Source organism: Conger conger, chromosome 9 (genome assembly GCF_963514075.1).
Source record: "Conger conger chromosome 9, fConCon1.1, whole genome shotgun sequence".
NCBI lineage: Eukaryota > Metazoa > Chordata > Actinopteri > Anguilliformes > Congridae > Conger > Conger conger.
In genome coordinates, this window is record NC_083768.1 from 45,315,091 (window position 1) to 45,333,810 (window position 18,720).

The following is an 18,720-nucleotide window of genomic DNA, read 5'->3' on the forward strand; positions in this document are numbered from 1 at the left end:
AAAGGGTGTCCAGAGATTATGATTTAAAATTTAGAAGAAAATGTTGTTTCTGGCTGTGTAAAAACGTTTATATTTGGCCAGAAGTGACTGGGAAATATATGAAGATTATGTTAGGTTTTGTTTCCCATTCGATGCTGGCTGTATGGAATGGAGATGGACAGACTTGGCAGAGAATGACAGGGGAGCTCAGAGTAGTGACAGCCAGCAGACTTGCAGAAAATCTCCCAGAGTCCTCCTCTCTCTCCATCCTGCCACACGCTCCAGGACAGCTCTCCCCTCCTTCTGTCACCTGGCCAAAATCACAGTGCGCTTATCCCCGCCCCGACCGCGGTTTCTTCCTTCAAACGAAAACAGATAATTCTGGAGAGTCTCAAAACAATTAGGACATCCTACTGAGACGTTTTCCGCTCGGTACAGTGCGCACTGTACACCGCTTCTTCACCAAAATGCTCTCCGAGGAAAACGGCCGACGATTCTCCCTTGTTAAAAAATAATTTAAGGAATCTGAGAAAGAACAAACGGGAGAAATTATCAGAGAGAGAGAGGCTGTGTTTTTTTTTTTTACTTGTGGGAAGTAACGGTGCAAGCCTCGGTTTGATCTCTTCATCAGTATTCAGCGCTCATCGCGCGCTCTGCAGAGGGGAAGGAGGCTCTCTCCCTAAACGCCTCTTATTTTAATTGATATTTGTTTATCCGAGCCTCCCTTTCATCTGGGATATTGATAAGGTCCTCTGTACTTTTCCCATCTAGCTCTTTACACTGTTTATTTACTCTGCTACCGACCTCATCCAGGGTGAGCTAATCAAAGTTCTCACACCTTATACCTTTATACAGCCCGGCATTCAGGTTGTGTCTTGCTAAATCCTTATAGAATAGATTGAGCTACAAATATATGGACTTTTTCAAAGCATATAATGATAAATACTCTCAGTTTATTAGTTCAAGGTTGGACATGTTGTGTGCAGAGATGCTCTTCTGCATACCACTGTTGTGACATGTGGTTATTAGAGTCATTGTCGCCTTCCTGTCAGCTTGACCTCTCTCATTTACAAGCCGTTTTCGCCCAGAACTGAGACTCCACTCCATTGTCTATGGTCACTGAGTGTGCATCTCACATCAGACTAATATACTGCAATACCTGAAAGCGACGATATTTTGTGTATTTATCAAATTTCCATATTTACTGCCCCGTGTAGAAAACTCGTAGTCACCCTTCTGAAGACTATGAATATGGTTCCCAGTCCACAGAGCAGGAGAAACGTATGAACGGAACCGTGACAAAATCCTCGCATCGCGTCCAAACGCCGTCAGCTCTGTTAGCGTAGCCACCGCGCCGCGGCAGTGACACAAAAGCGGAGAGAACATCAGAGCTCGCTTTGCCCTGTCTGCCTGTCAGGAAAGGGCGCTTAATTGCCTGTACGCTTTAATCTCTCACTCGTCGTTTTCTATTTCATTATTTTTTTAACTGCGGTACACTGCGGTTGAAAAGCGGCCGAGGTAATTAATTTAAACTGTGAAATGATCTTTCATAATTAAGCGTTTTGAGCACTTGTTGACGTTACAAAGAGCGTTTGACAATTGTGTGGTATGTCAGTAGTGGAATGGATGTTGTAGACGAGTGACTGTTGGCTGCTTCTTTGTCCCAAGTGAGTAGCTGTATCTGTATTAGGGAGAGGTTTTGGGGGGTTTGTGGTGAGGTTTTTGGATGTGTGTTCCCTCTCTGTAATTAATCTCGCACTCTCCGCTTTGTGTCGTGCGTTTTAAGCATCTTCATAGCTGCCATTAGCGGCTAATAACTGTGTCACGGTGATTAATGACCGAGGGCTCTTGCCACTGCTGAACTAAATGCTCCTTCTCGCTTGGCGATTTCCCAGCAACCTCTCTGGCCCCTACTGCTTTGAAGACAACGACTTGTTCTTCAGTGAATAATGCTGCACCGATGTGATGTGGCAGTGAATCACCGATCCTTATAGCACAGGGATTGGCTGGTAGGATGGGACTTGGTCATTGATATGAGAGGTCCAGGTCATGCAGAGATCTGTGGATCTGCTCTGCATCAGTGCAACATCGATCCACATAAAAACAAGCCCTGCCTGACACCCCCTCAGCCATAATACTAGTGTGCCACCACCTCCCTTACAGATGACCTTTGACCTCCCTGCTCTCGGTCTTCCACCCACACAGATGACCCCTGACCTCCCTTCCTGTGTTTGCTCTTCCTCACAGACAACCTCTGACCTCTCTTCCTGTGTTCGCTCTTCCTCCCACTCAAACAACCTCTGACCTTCCTGTCTCTTTGCCCCAGGATCCTTCATGATGGTGAACGCCTCCCAGCATGCCTCGGGGCAGCGCGCCCACCTGCTCCTGCGGGCCCTCAGTGAGAACGACACCCACTGCGTCCAGTTCAGTTACTTCCTGTACAGCCGGGATGGGCACAGCCCCGGGATCCTGCAGGTCTACGTGCGTGTAAACGGCGGTCCCCTGGGCACCCCCGTCTGGAACGTGTCTGGGTCCCACGGCCGGCAGTGGCACCAGGTCGAACTGGCCATCAGCACCTTCTGGCCAAACGACTATCAGGTGAGATATCTTTCCCAGCATGCACTGCTCACCGTGTGAAGCCCATTACCCAGAATGCAGTGGTTCACTTTACTTTCTTTTGCCTTTTTTCCGAATGTCTTAGTAGTGACAGAAAGAGTAGGGTCAGTGATTTTGTTGTATTTCTGACACACAAGTAACTTACTGTGTATGTATTCCTTATATTTTAATGTGTGTGTGTGTGTGTGTGTGTGTGTATTTTTTCCCTTCTCAAACTTTTGTAACTTGGTGATGGTGTGCTGTCTTGGCCAGGTCTCCTTCGAAAAGGAGATTATTAATCTCAAGAGACTTTCCTGGTGAAATAAGCTAAAAAAATAGCATATTAAGCATGGAATGGCTTCAGCTACAGCCTCTTGGGGCAGTATAATGACTGCTGTCATAGGGGCTTCATTATACAACAGTCTCTCGAAAGAAATGCAGAGAACCGATTCTGACATGCACAGGATTATAGCTCTACACAGCTACAACAACAAAATATAAAGCCACTGAGAGTGGAGGAAAGGGTCTTGAATGCAGGAATATTGTGAATAATGCAGATTTAGTTCTTCTCATATACATACGTACGTAAACATACAATTTATGCAAGTTCAGGCTATGTTTTTTAGCCGAAAGAGTATTCCTGCTTATCAGCTAGTTAAGAGATGTTGAGAGCTGTTCCGATTGGTTAGTAGTTCCCAACAGATGGCTGAATTTTCAAGGCGATTAAGTTTGCACAGGTTTCAGTCTCCGGTGGTGTGCTACGCTGAATTTTGTTTTTATTGTATCCATGTTGGACATTTTTACTGTGGTGACTACTGTTGGGCTGGGGGCAGCATACAATAGAAAGAAAATAGAAACATTTCAGGTTATAGTTTGCACTTAAATTTTTCTTACCCTTCCCCATAGACAAGAAATGACAAAAATGTCTGTAGGTTAACAGGGAGTGGAAACCATTTTGTGATTTTGTTTATTCATTGAGTTTATGTGGATGCCCATTAAGTAACAGCAACTCTTTCTGGGGACCACACGAGCCTGGAAACATAAAAACAAGAAGAAGAAGAAGAAGAAGAAGAAGAAGAAGAAGAAGAAGAAGCAAAACAAACACATTACTTATCTGTACAATACATTACATGAAAGATGTTTCTGCTATCTATTTTATAAACAATAGCAATTACATTTCATGTAGAAAACACAAAATTTTCAATGGCTTTGGTACCATGACATCTTGACCATTAGTTTCCGCTAGTTTCTTTTCAATGCAAGGTTAATAATGTGATAATTCCATGCGATAATTCATCTGTAATTCATCTGCAAGCAGTGAGTATTTACTTTGGAGATTGAGAACCGGCCTTCAGTTGCATGGGTGGTTGGGTGGGTATGTAAAGTCAGAGCTGCAGTTAAGTTGATTAAAGCAGATATGTTGGAGTTATTGAATGCATGGTACTTCATGTGGAGATTGGCCATGAGGCATGCAGTTGACCTCTGAGCCAAAGAAGACTAGAACACATGTTTGTTCATATTTCTGCCTTAAAGACACTAGCGGGAAAGATGTGTTGCCCATGTGTTGGTCAACCAGCTAGTGCTGGTAGCTTGCCTGAGTTATATAGAATGTAGCTTGAGCTGGTCAAACCATGTCCAACTGGGAGCCGGTCTGAACTGGTCAACCAGCTACCAACTATATCAAAACCTAGCTTGAGCTGCTTTTTTCAGCGGGGTTGTTTTGGACCAGCTGAAGTTTTTTTAAAGCTTTTTTTGTAACACTTGAGTACACTATCTGGCATTAGTCAAGATGTGACAGAACCAGTGTGCTTAAGACCTGCCTAGTGGACTGCGTCGTGGATAGATATTTGCAACAACACTATAGCAGGAATTCCTTTACCCATTTTGTTTACAATGTTTTCAATGTGGTCTTGAAAGCAATAGCCATTTTGTCGTAGAATGGAGTGTTTTATGCCTAACTATAAAACCTGAAATCATGAAAGATAATATCTTACATCAATTTGTTCATTTTATTAACTAATTAATGTAAGTATCAAATATAATAGAAGTAAAAGAAAAAATATAGACTTTTCTGAATGTTGTCATAGATACCATTGTAGACTGTGGAAATACGCTGTCAGGCAGAGAGAGATTCAGTCTTGGGAAGAGGGAGAGGGGGTGGGGGGAGGGGAACAGGCTGAAGGTCATTCTGACAAAAGGGATTTGAAGGCCTCCTGCAGGTCTAAAAAATAAGCTCCATGTCGGAGTCAGCGACGAGAACCCGTCTGTGGCATCTGACGCAGCCGTTAATCCATCCAGATATTTCATTACTCATTATTTGTTGTTTATCTTTGAGCCAGGAACTTCAACCTGGAGTCTTTCCACAGGGGGACTGTCTGCACAGAAACCGTTTCAAACATTTAAAGGCGAATAACACAAACTGTGAAACAGCCTGCATAATTATTTAAAAATATCTGTGTAATGTTCCTCCTATCAGCATGTAGAATCTTGCCTGTGAAAATAAACAAACATATTAATAAGCCCCAAAGCCAATAAAACAATAATTTATAAAAACATTTCAATAAAGTGTGGGAGTGTTCCCTGTGGGCTCATAGCACTAAAAGACTTTTGTATTGTTTAATATTAATTGGCTTTTGTCGCAGTAGCGCTGTGGTGCAGAGTTTGTGGGCAGTGAGTGTCAAGCATTCTTCTGTGAAGAGTCTCCTTAGACCTGTCACTCAAATCCGCTGCACATGACGTTAAGCCTTTGTTCTAAGCCATATCTGTACAGCCTCCTGTCTCTTACAAAGGAGGATTCAATAGACTTCATGATGCAGTGCTACAGAATGTATGGCCCCTCTATTTAACCTCACTAGAAGCATAAATGGAATACTACCCTGCTGTAAAAATCCAGCTATGCCAGCTTGAACAGCTTGAAAATTGAGCTGATCACGATGGTCAAGCAGCTCAATGTTGGTTTTGAAACAGCTGGGAGCTGGTCTGAACTGGTCAACCATCTAAACCGTGTTGAGCTGGGAGCTGGTCTGAACTGGTCAACCATCTAAACTGTGTCAAGCAGGGAACTGGTCAGTCAACTAAACCACGTCAACAGTTGACCACTTCAGGCCAGCTCCCAGCTGTTTCAAAACCAACATTGAGCTGCTTTTGTTCAGCAGGGTAGACCAGTTTAAACCAGTGTTTATCATTAAAAAGGAGACTGGCAGCTGGCTCAGGTGGGCCGCAGGCCCCCCGCTGACCACAGGAGGCACTGTTGTGCCACGAGGCAGCCAATGTCACGCTGAGCCAAGCCCTTTCTGTTTGGGCCCTGCCAGCAGTCCCGTACTAGCCTGAGATGCAGCCAGACTTTGTGGGCACTGACCGGGATACAACAGCAGACCACTACAGACCACCGAGCGCATCAATACCCTGCGAACAAGCACTTTAGCATGACGAGACACATTTCGTGCATCAGCGAAAAAACAATATAAAAGTACGGACCAATAAGCACTTCTGTGCCAACGGTCTCCGCTAAAACACAGATACTAATCAATTTGTTCCTTAAACCCAATTGTAAACACAATATATCAGTGTTGTGAGTGGAATGGCAGTTTGTTTTTGTCTGCTCTGACTAATGGTCTCAGAAAATAAATTTGGATCCTGGTGGATCAGTGATTTCCGTGTACTCAGTGAAGACTTTGTCAATAACCGACACGCCTAAATAATGTCTCCAAAGCGGGAATGAAAAACAAGCCGTGCCGTCATTAATCCCCAAACTGACTTACTGTCACCACGCGTGGGTTAAATGTATTCACTGTTGTTGCAGCTGAGGACAAGATTTGTTCTCCCGCGTACCTTTTGAAGCTCGACAAAGTCTGTTTTCTTCAGATAGTTTTTTTGTGGAAAAGCACAGAACTGACTGAAAAACGCACATTAAAGCACCTACATCCTACTCTGTTTTACACTTTATTGCTTCTAATTAATTCTGACTTTCTCGTCCTCCGTAAGCCGTTATTCGTTTCTGAAAGCATTTGAACGTTGTGTCAGAGTTGAATATTGCAGAATTTAAATGTATTTCTCAAACAAGGGAATAACTTGGGAAATGGAATTGGTTCCAATATTTGGTTCCAATATTTTAATATTCATGCTGTGTCCGTATAGCTGTCATACAAAGCAGTATGTTACGGCGATGAATTTTTTCTCTTGTTGGGATGTAGAGAATTAAAGGCAGTTGAGAAATCAGATGTCCTGATGTTTTTTTTTTTCAATCCTGCATTTCAAAGTATGGCTTTTTTTTTCTGCAGTTAGAGACTGGGGAGGTGAACCTTGTAATGAAATATTAAAGATGTTATTGAATCTGCTGAGAGTACCAATGAGCAGCATATGCCAGCTATGCTTTCCCTGTCTTTGTCCTCACCCTTTCTATCTTTCTCTATCCTCATTTTCCTTCCTGTCTTTCTCTGTATCTGTCCATCTTCTCACATTGGCTCTCGCCATTTCTCTTTTTTCCTTTATTCTCTTCTTTTCTCTTTTTCTCTCTCTTTTTCCTCTACCTCTTGGTTTTACCCACATTCTCTCTGGCTGCATTCAAAATCAAACACTACACACTATGCAGTATATGGATACTGTCATTTGGCGTACGTAAGGCGGATTTACTACATGAGTAAAAAGTGAGATATTAAGCACTATAAGCACAGCCTTGTTGATATGACTTTGTATAAGGAAAACAGAAATAAATATTTCAAACGTGAATATTTGAATTGTTTTTAACTACATTCTGTATAGTGAAAGGTAATAATTGCATTTAAATTGTTCAACTGTTTTGCCGCTTTGGATTGAACACCGCCCTCGTGGTTGCTTGGGTTATGACCTGGCACAAAGCACTGTGGGATGCTCATGCTTTCATATGTAATGATATTTCACAGAATGTACTGTGATATTCGGGTAGTTTTAACACACTATTTTATTCATCTATGTTACATACTAATGGACATACTGATACTATTTTGACACACTAAATAGTAAACTAGCATTCGATTTTGAATGCAGCCTCTATCTCGAGCTCTCTCTCTCTGGTGGACTGTTTGAAGCCAAGTAATGTCAAAATATCATCGCAAAAATGTCAACCACAGTTTGGCAGTGGTCAAAACACAAGCTGCTTCTTTGGCGAGCCATTTTTGTGTCTGTCCAAAATACAACTAATTCAGTTAATTTCCAGGGAAGAGAAATTGATGACAGGAAGGCATGTAAACAAAATGGCATACATCATTTTTTGGGTGATAATATGACTAACACCATTTGAAACGGGTGTTAGAGAAGGTAGCTTGTGATGTGATACTTCAAAGGATAGGCTTTTTCATCTGCTTTCATGACGGTTATATACTATCCTCAGAGCCAGTTATAAGAGATTACCACAAGATTACATTTTTATTTCTCCCTGTGTTGTATTATGGGAAGTTTTTGGTGGAAAGTACGATGAAACAAAGTCAGAAAGTACCATATGCGAGTACTATATACTAAATACGTTTTACAGCCCATTTCATCATACTTACCCCTGAAATCACAATAGTTACCTGACAAGCACCTGGTGTTTGCTGTGTAATTAAAGGTATAATTGGTAATTCTGGTCTTCTAATGGTCAAGAGAGGAATAGCAGCAATAAACACCTTCAAACCACAACACTGTTTATCCCTCCCCCTTCTCTGTAAACACGCTGACATTGAAATGGCATTGGCTGTGGACATTTTCAACCAATGAGCTTGAATTATTGTACTGTGATACAATGTTTTGGTACGGAGTGTCGGGCCGTCAACGGTATATTTTGAAACCCGAATTTAAGGACTATAAACACAGGCAGAGGGCGACTCAACATGTCAATGAGCTTTTTCCAATGATAGGAAGGGGTTTACAACGGTCTTGTAACAATGTCTTAACACAAAAATCTTACTTATTGTACCTTTAACTTGCTATAAAATAAAGCGTCACCAAGTTTCCTACTCTTCCGCTTTCCTACAGGTCCTGTTCGAAGCAACCGTCTCCAAGGAGCGGCGGGGCTACATCGGCTTAGACGACATCCTGCTGCTAAACTACCCCTGCTGTAAGTATCTATGGCGACTGCGTCCGCGGCAACCTTTTCCGAGCGGCCAGATGTGCTTCCTGCCGGTGGGCCCGCCCGGGCTATCTCGGCAGACAGCCGCGGGTTCCCGCTCTCCGAACCGAATGCCAATGAGCCGCAGCTGCTCTGACAGAGTCACGTGACCCCACCCGCCCCCCTCCCGACCCCTCCGCTTTCCGCGCCGAGGTGCGTCAGGAGACCCATTCTCACATTTCCTCCCTTTTATGCCTCCGGTCAGGTGGCCGCTGTATGAAAGTTGAAAGGAAAACAAGCTGAAAAGTAGAAAGCTCCTTCAGTGCGTGTTTCTTTTTCCCGCCTCGTTGCCCAGGCAACGCGTCTGGTGCTCGCTGTGCAGCTTGGTCAGGTGCCTTCTCTTTCCCTGCGTCCGCTCCCCGCCGTCAAGGCTGTCACTCAGAGGGAATTAATTGTGTTTAGTTTCAAAGTCAACAGTTCGACTCGAGCGTGTCCTCGCTTGCCTGCGGTTACCTGAAGAATCACACTGGTTAGGCCTCTTCCCCAATCAGGGTCGGGTGAGATTGCATGACCGGAAAGAGAGAGGGGGGCAATTCAGAACAGACCAGTAAGAGGACGCAATTCCGAACTGACCGGAAAGAGAGGGGGGAATTTAGAACTGACCAGAGAGAGGGGGGCAATTCAGAACTGACCAGAGAGAGAGGGGGGGAAATTCAGAACAGACCAGAGAGAGGGGCAATTCAGAACTGACCAGAGAGAGAGAGGGGCAATTCAGAACTGACCAGAGAGAGAGGGGGCCAATTCAGAACTGACCAGAGAGAGAGGGGGGGAAATTCAGAACAGACCAGAGAGGGGCGATTCAGAACTGACCACAGAGAGAGAGGGGCGATTCAGAACTGACCAGAGAGAGAGAGGGGTGATTCAGAACACACCAGAGGGAGAGGGGGGGAAATTCAGAACAGACCATCCATCCATCCATCCATTATCTTAACCTGCTTATCCTGAACAGGGTCGCAGGGGGGCTGGAGCCTATCCCAGCATACATTGGGCGAAAGGCAGGAATACACCCTGGACAGGTCGCCAGTCCATTGAAGGGCACACACACCATTCACTCACACACTCATACACATGGGCAATTTAGACTCTCCAATCAGCCTAACATGCATGTCTTTGGACTGTGGGAGGAAACCGGAGTACCTGGAGGAAACCCACGCAGACACGGGGAGAACATGCAAACTCCACACAGAGAGGCCCCGGCCGACGGGGATTCGAACCCAGGACCTCTTTGCTGTGAGGCGGCAGTGCTACCCACTGCACCATCCGTGCCGCCCCAGAACAGACCAGAGAGGGGCAATTCAGAACTGACCAGAGAGAGAGAGGGGCGATTCAGAACTGACCAGAGAGAAGGGGCAATTCAGAACGGACCAGAGAGAGGGGGGTTTTTCAAAACAGACCAGAGAGAGGGGGCAATTCAGAACAGACCAGAAATGTAGGTTGTGAAGGGAGTCATTTTCAGTCATTTGTGATCATTTTCAGTCATTCTCCTGTAATTTGGGGAGTTTTCATTCTCTACCTGGGAGATCATTATTTAGCATTATTTAGTTTAAATCTTTATCTGAATAGTTCAGAGTAATTTCACTGCCAGTAAAGACGAAAGGCTCCATGAGAGGAAGGATTTTATAGGACTGTAATGTGAGCGGGCTCTGGTCGTGCGAGAGGCTCTTAACAGTACAGCGTTCAGCGAGAATTTGCATCCTCTTCGCCATGGGGGGGCAAGGGGTCAAACTGCCCTTCAGCCCATAACTGTACCCCCTCAGGCATTTCCTTTATGACCTTGATGCCTGTAAAGAGGACCCCAGGCTGACCCCCCCGCCTCGCCCCTCCTGAGGTTGGCGAGCTTCCAGTCTCCCCCGCCCTCTTCGCCCGCCCTCTTCGTCAGCCTTCTCGAGACCTTAAGTCAAACGGACTCTCACCGAGGGCTCAAGTGTTCTGTTCTGCTTTCAGAGCACGTCGTGGCCGTTTGACGACCGCGTTAGCGCTTAGCCTTTTTTTTTTTTTTTGCCCACCCATCCTGTCCACCGATTTACCGCCCCCCCAAATGGGAGCGTTTGAACTTTGGCTGACTGCACACTTCCCACTTAGCAGTCTTTGAGACTAACTTCTCAAAGTCACCCTCCTGCTCCTTCACGTTTGTTTTTTTGGATTCGTCTCTGACTGTGTAAATTAAGGAAACGCAGCAGGACACAGAGTCGTGCACACTGTCAGAAGGGAACGACTGGATGACTTAGCTCATTGGAAAGTCAGGCAGGGAGTATAAAGCAGAACGTTCCTCTGCGGCTTGTAGACAGGAATGGTAAAACAGTTTTTTTAAATGTCTAGTATTGAGGCTCTTTTGAATAACTACCATAAAAACGTGCATTAAACACTGATGCATCAGCCATGTACATTAGACCCTAACACACCTTGGGGCTGAATAACACATGTGATTGTAAGGTCTCGCTGGCATGCACACAGCACATGCACCCTCTCCCACCTGCATGGCTGTCTGCCATGTATGCCAGAAGGTTTTCACACTTTCTTCTGTGCCCCAGTAGGTTCTGGCTCCTCTCACCAGGGGCTTATCAGGTGAAACAAAACCTTGAGAAGTGAGTGCCTATTGTTGAAGACATAGGGCCATATTAAGGAAATAATCTACTAAGGAAATAGTCGCAGCACAAAACATCCGCTATATTTCAGTCGCAGGTACCGACACATTAATGTTCACGACGGCGAACATTACCCACAAACTATGTTTTCAGCAGTTACTGTCGAGCGATTTTAAATTAACATTGAATTTAGTTCGCCGCCGACACATTTTTTATACAAATGGATGTGACTCAGGTCTAACAATGTAAGCTAGTTAAAAGAAAACTGGAACTAACAGAAATATAGGTAATGGTCAACGAGGTACAGCTTTAGGGTGACATGGCTCAGGCAGTAAGAGCAGTCGTCTGGCAGTCGGAGGGCTGCCGGTTCGATCCCCCACCCGGGCTGTGTCGAAGTGTCCCTGAGCAAGACACCTAACCCCTAAATGCTCCTGACGAGCTGGTCGGTGCCTTGCATGGCAGCCAATCGCCGTCGGTGTATGAGTGTGTGTATGAATGGATGAATGAGAAGCATCAATTGTACAGCGCTTTGGATAAAGGCGCTATATAAATGCCAACCATTTAGCTTAAGAATGATGTATTATGTCATTGGAATGCAATACCAATGGCTAGGATAAAAATTAGCATACAAAATGAATACATTGGGTATCATAAAACAAACAAATGTAAAGAAAAGATGGCATGATGTAAACACCATACAAGGGCAAAAGACACAGGTGCTGGTCCAACTAAGAAAATAATATTAAAGGTATTCTTTAAAGGTATAGTAGGTAATTTCGGACTTCTAACGGTCAAGAGAGGAATTGTAGCAACAAGCACCCTAAAACCACAACACTGTTTATCCCTTCCCTTTGTCTGTGAACACGCTGACATTGATATGCCCCCACGCCATTGGCTGTGGCAAATAGAACCATTTTTCAACCAGTGAGCTTGAATTATTGTACAGCTATACAATGTTTTGGTACTGAGTGTCAGTCCATCAACTGTATATTTTGAAACCCGAATTTAAGGACTATAAACACAGGCAGAGGGTGAGTCAACCTGTCAGTGAGCCTTTTTCAGTGATAGGAAGAGATTTTCAATGGTCTGTAACAATGTTTTAACACAAAAATCGTACCTATTGTACCTCTAAGAATGATAGAATGACAGGTGGACAATCCCTGCAAAAAAAAAAAGTTTTGGGGGTTGGAAGGAATAGACATGTAAAAAACTGTATTCAAAATTAATTATATACCATACTGAATGCATACTCAGAACAATTGTTTCAATTCAGAACTGTATCTTTTATGCTAATTGCTAGCTAATGACTTGAAGTTGTGCTTCCTTTCAATAAAACAGATATAATTTCATATTATGTCTGAAAATATGAATAAACAAGAGGTGATTAGTAGAAACAGCTGAGATTTTTTTTTTTTGAGGTAGATATTATTTTAAATCCCATGTAAAGTACTGTAAAGTTCTGTCACAGAGGAGGCATTTGTTCATTTCCACCATTTGTAGCCCACAAGGAAAACTGCTTCGACTGCCACCATTCTCCGACGTGTGTATGAGCCACAGGCTATATCAGTGCAAATTATCACCTGCTTTCAGCTGCTCTAAAAATTATTGTGCAAAGTTGGGAGTCAATGTTAATGCAATGCATTAGTAAGTTAAACGGAATACTCAAATGACCTAATTTACATAATCTCCACATTGTTTTAGCACTATTTATGCAGGTATACATAGGCGTGAATACATTTGACTATGCATGAAATACAGTGTAGCAGAGTGACGTCAGTGTCGGAAAAAAGGAGTCGCCGTTAGTTTCTACAAATGCAGCTTGGGATTGAGTAAGAGATGTTGTTGCTTGTTAATTTAGGATAGGCTTGGGGGTAGTGGTAGTGGTAGTTTTTATCTCAGGCTTTCCTTTGCTTAATTTCTCATTCACATTTATGGTAAGACAATCGGTTGTGTTAGGGCTAAGGTAATGGATAGGTTGATATGGCAGCTTCTAGGGCTAAGTGTTTGAGTAGGCTGGAGTTGAGGCTAAGGTAATGGATAGGTTGATATGGCAGGTTCTAGGGCTAAGTGTTTGAGTAGGCTGGAGTTGAGGCTAAGGTAATGGATAGGTTGATATGGCAGGTTCTAGGGCTAAGTGTTTGAGTAGGCTGGAGTTGAGGCTAAGGTAATGGATAGGTTGATATGGCAGGTTCTAGGGCTAAGTGTTTGAGTAGGTTGGAGTTGAGGCTAAGGTAATGGATAGGTTGATGTGGCAGGTTCTAGGGCTAAGTGTTTGAGTAGGCTGGAGTTGAGGTTAAGGTAGTGGATAGGTTGATGTGGCAGGTTCTAGGGCTAAGTGTTTGAGTAGGTTGGAGTTGAGGCTAAGGTAATGGATAGGTTGATGTGGCAGGTTCTAGGGCTAAGTGTTTGAGTAGGCTGGAGTTGAGGCTAAGGTAGTGGATAGGTTGATACAGCAGGTTCTAGGGCTGAGTGTTTGAGTCGGCTGGGGTTCATGCTAAGGTAATGGATAGGTTGATATGGCAGGTTCTAGGGCTAAGTGTTTGAGTAGGCTGGAGTTGAGGCTAAGGTAGTGGATAGGTTGATACAGCAGGTTCTAGGGCTGAGTGTTTGAGTCGGCTGGGGTTCATGCTAAGGTAATGGATAGGTTGATATGGCAGGTTCTAGGTGCTAAGTGTCTCACAGCCGTGTTACAGCCCTTTTTGTACAGGTCTCCCTGCTATTAGTGAGCTATGTAATCCTCAGAGCCCATGTCTGCAGTTCCTGCTAGCCCCCTGCTGTTGATAAGATTTAACCCCTGCCACCCACTCTCCATTAAATAACGATCGGTGTGAAGCTGCTGGAGGTTCCAGTGTGTTAGCTTGGCGGTGATGCCACTGTATCAGACTGCAGGACTGAGCAGCCGGCCCATGGAGAGACGTTGTTAAAGCGGGTGGGGCTCCTGCTTTGGATTCAGTTTGAAGCGCAACTTGACATTTCTATTGTATTCCTCTGAGCATTAATTCCACACGAGCATTACAGGCAAATAAAATGTTTATCAGAGTAAAGAGACTCCTGGATAAGGACACACAAGAAGTTGTCAGTGAAAAAAGGGTTGCTGTTTCTTCTTTTTCATTTTTTTTTTCTTGAGTGTATCCCTCTGTGGCTGTGGCTTGCTTCCGTTAGCTCTCTCTCTCTCTCTCTCTCTCTCTCTCTCTCTCTCTCTCTCTCTCTCTCTCTCTCTCTCTGTGCATGTCTGTTCCCATTTACACATTTACAGTTGGTGAGCACTTTACAGATGACAATTTTTTTATGACAGGTTTTATTTTATTTCTCCCAACCACCATACTTGGTATTTAAGCTGTTTCTGTTTCATGTGTACCAAGTAGATACTGTGCAGTCTGTCTGTTTTTGGCTCTGTACTCCAGGCTGTCACCTTTAATTTGAAGGTATTTACATCCATATTGGCTGATCTGTGTAGGAATTACAGCCATCTGTATACATAGTCCTCCATTTCAAGGCACCATAACATTTGGGACAAATTGCTTTACAGCTGTTTCCGATTAGTCGGGTGTGTTCAATCTCTTACTTAGTGCAGGTATAAGAGAGCTTTCAGTATCTAGTCTTGATTCTAGTTTGTCAACAGGAGGACCAGGATTTTGTCAATGAAAGTCAAGGAAGCCATTATGAGGATGAGAAATAAAGAAAAACCGTCAGAGGTATAACACTTTGAAACATCACTAAGAACAAAGAGAGTACTGGTGAGCTCAGTAATCACAAAGGGGCTGGTAGGCTAAGGAGGACTGCAGCTGATGACCAAATAATGATTTCCATAATGAAGAAAGAGCAAAGTGTGGAGGTGAACAGGAACTGCCCAAGATCCAAAGTACTCTCCCCTCATCTGTGAAACATGGTGGTGGGGGTGTTATAGTTTGGGCATGTATGGCTGCCGCTGGTGCTGATAATATAATAATTGATAATGTAACTCATGCTAGCAGCAGTAGAATGAATTCTGAAGTGAACAGAGGCATCTTATCTGCTCAGGTTCAATCAAAGGCCTCCAAAAACAGTGGATGGTTCTTCAGCCCACAACAAGGAAATGATCCCAAACAAGAGTGCTTTCTTTCTTCTTGATGATGTTCGAAACAGTTTACTTTGGTAAGCCTATGGTATGGCTGATGTCTCCAAAGCAACAGAAATTGTACAACTGCCCAAATACTTATGGGCTGCACCGTGTGTACAATGAAACAGTTGAAATGCAAACTATGTTTGATTGAAGAAAACATTTACTGTTTACCAGCCTGTGACATCTTACTTGCTCAGGGACGACAGAAAAAAACAATATTTTCAGCTAAGTCTGGCACTTTATCAAGTGTCTGTGAAAATGTTGATGAGTTGCTGTCAAATAAATATAATGCATTAAAAACTACTGTCTGTAAAGTGCTCATCAACTGTAAATGCATAAATTGATACAGACATGGACACACACTCATTTCAAATCCAATGTGTGGGAGTACAGAGCCAGAACTACAGAAAGTGTGTCACTGTCCAAATACTTACAGGCTGCACTGTATATGTGCTTGTTAATGTTGGTATCTGCAACAATAACATACACATGAAATGATGTCTGAAGTGTGGATTTCTCTTTTAGTATTATTTTTTTTAAATTTTTTTTACATATTATTATTATTTTACCTTCTCGACATAGTTACTCAAAAGTAAAAACATTTTTTTCTGTTTCTTCCTCAATTGTTTTCTCGGGGGTGGGTGGGGTGGGGGGCACTGAAGGTGTTTCTGGTCATTTATATGGTCACTTTCAAATGGTCCACCCCCCATTTCTCTCTGGGCTTCAACAAGCTTCAACGGCCGCCATCTTTTTGCTGGAGGTCAGGAGTCCTCCTCCAGAGACTGTCAGGATCCAGGGCCTGTTTGCTTTCTGTTGGCCTTGATGTTCCTTGTCTCCCAGGAGACCCAGCTGCTTGACAGAGTTTATGAAGTGTGAATGCCTTGTGCCTTTGCTGAGTTGTTTGATGCAGCCTCTGCGCTTTCCGTCTGCTCTCCGTTTGTCCTCACAGACAAGGTGCCTCACTTCTCTCGGCTGGGGGAAGTGGAGGTCAACACCGGGCAGAACGCCACCTTCCAGTGCGTCGCTACTGGACGGGCATCCGAGATGGAGGAGTTCCTGTTGGAGGTCAGTTCATTACATGACATTGCAGTTATTTAGCTGATGTTTTTATCCTAATTACAGTTGATTAGGCTAAGCAGGGGACAATCCCCTGGGGCAATGCCTTGCTCAAGAGCCCAACAGCTGCATGGATCATATCATGGCTACACCGGGGCGTGAAGTTCATGGTCGGGGCCTTGGAGACAAGGCAGGCAGGCCTGGGATTGGGGCATGGGTGGGGGTGTGGGGCGTGGGGTTTGCAGCATGGTGGTGGAGGATGAAGGCTGATCAAGGCTGATTTAGATTTAGAAATTAAGTTGGGACTGGTAGAGCAGCCCTTCAAAAGTAGTTCAGAAAAAATAATTTTAAATAATTCTGCTGTACATAAAAGTATTTTCGCCCTTCCTGATTTCCTCTATTATTGCATATTTGTCACACTGAATAGTTTCAGATTTAGACAAAATGCAATGCTGTATTAGACAAAGGGAAACACAAAACACATTATTTAAATTAATTATTTCATTTATTTAATGGAAAATAGTTATCAAACACAATATCACCCATGTGAAAAAGCGAAAGCTTACTCAATTACTCAAGTTACTCAGTCAACCAGTTAACTAAATTGAATTGATAATTCGATTTAGCTGATTGAACAGAGCCAGCCCTGTTGAATCTAAACCTCAATGATGTTGAACCATACCATTAGAGAGAAGTAGTCACAACGAAGTTTCTAAAAGCACACTATGCCACAAAGGAAATTCCTGAAGAGATGGGAAAAGTTGCTGAAATCTATCAGTCTAGAAAGCCATTTCTAAGGCTCTGGGACTCTACCAAACCACACAGTGAGCCATTATCTCCAAATCGAGAACGCTTGGAACAGTGGTGAATATTCCCAGGAGTCACCAGCCTGCCAACATTTTTCCAAGGGTGCAACACATACAGGAAGCCACTAAAGATCCCAGAAGAACACTCAAAGAACTGCAGGCCTCTCTCGCCTCAGCTGAGGTCAGTGTTCATGACTGGAAAGAGACTGGGCAAAAAAGCGCCTGGAGAATGTTCTATGGAAGGATGGGTATAGAGTAGAACTTTTTGGAATGGAATACTATATACTTAAGTTTGTTTTTAAGTATATTTTTTAAGTCCTGTATACAACTAAATTTGCCCATTTTAAATATACTATAAGGAACTATGCTAGTATTTATGTGCTACTTCTAAAGTTTGTAAACTTTAAGAATTTTAAACTGTGATGTTTACTCCTGGAAGGTAAAGTAAAGTGGAATGCACTTTAAGCACACTACCTGTGATTGTGTGAGTTCTGACACTTTTATGAACTGCATTTTTTGAAAGGAAGCTGTCTGTTGGATGCTATTCAGCTGCTTTTGTAGTCATAAATGACTTGGCTTCATCTAGAGTGAATGCAAACAACTGACCAATGACCGCTGGCACCAGAATTTATTTATTTATTTAGTTATTTTTTTCTACCTTAAGAGCAGATAACAGTATTTTATTTCCCCATCAGGCTGTCCTTGTATTTTTATTTACAAAGTAGGAGTGGTTTCTACGACTACCTCAGTGTGTACGGAATACATTAGCAAGAGCTAACAAAGTCTCTCTTTTGCCCTTGATGGTTTCACATCCAGACGTCTTTGAAATGGCAGTTACCGGGAAAGGGAAGCTTGCAGATGAGATGGCTGTTCCTAGCATCTCGTGTCCTTTTCTTTATTCAAGGATTGCATTTATTTATATATATATTTATATATTTATATTGAAGAGGGGTTATTTTACATATTTTTTCATGCACAGAATCTTTAATGTACATCTTTACTGTTAACACAAGTTCAAAAGATCACAATAAGCATAATGTTTTAAAACCTTTTTTATGGCAATGGAAAATTTCTAACTAATTTAAATGGAACTAAAGGCCAGATATTGCTCTTTTTTTTTTGAATAAAATCCCTGTCCACCCACACCCAACACCCTCTCGCCCCCCCCTGCCACTCTCGTGCTTCCATACTAATTGGGTTGGTTTTGACCTTTGACCTTTGAAACTGAGCCGTTTCTTCTGAAGTGAGAGGTAGAATATAAAACCTCATTGCGGTTGTGTTAGGCTGGGCAGAGCGGCTGCAGCCTGAAGTCAGTGGTGTATGTGAACCTGTGACTCGTGTTAGTGTGTATCACCGAAAGTATGAGCTTTTTTCCCCTTTTATTGTTGGTCATCCTATTTAAGGCACTGTTTCAGTGCGTGGTGAGCCCCACGGTCCGGACTGTGCCAGTACCGTCCACGGGGAACACTTTCC

At 43.4% G+C, this 18,720-nt stretch overlaps 1 protein-coding gene across 1 annotated transcript in view; it reads left to right on the forward strand.

The window, feature by feature from the left end:
* LOC133136781 (receptor-type tyrosine-protein phosphatase U-like) overlaps positions 1-18,720 on the forward strand; it is a 154,611-nt gene that overhangs the window by 74,528 nt on the left and 61,363 nt on the right. Inside the window, exons 3-5 of the mRNA XM_061254504.1 lie at positions 2,306-2,577; positions 8,566-8,647; positions 16,335-16,450. Of these exons, the coding sequence (XP_061110488.1) occupies positions 2,306-2,577; positions 8,566-8,647; positions 16,335-16,450 (470 nt within the window). The remainder of the gene's footprint in view (positions 1-2,305; positions 2,578-8,565; positions 8,648-16,334; positions 16,451-18,720) is intronic.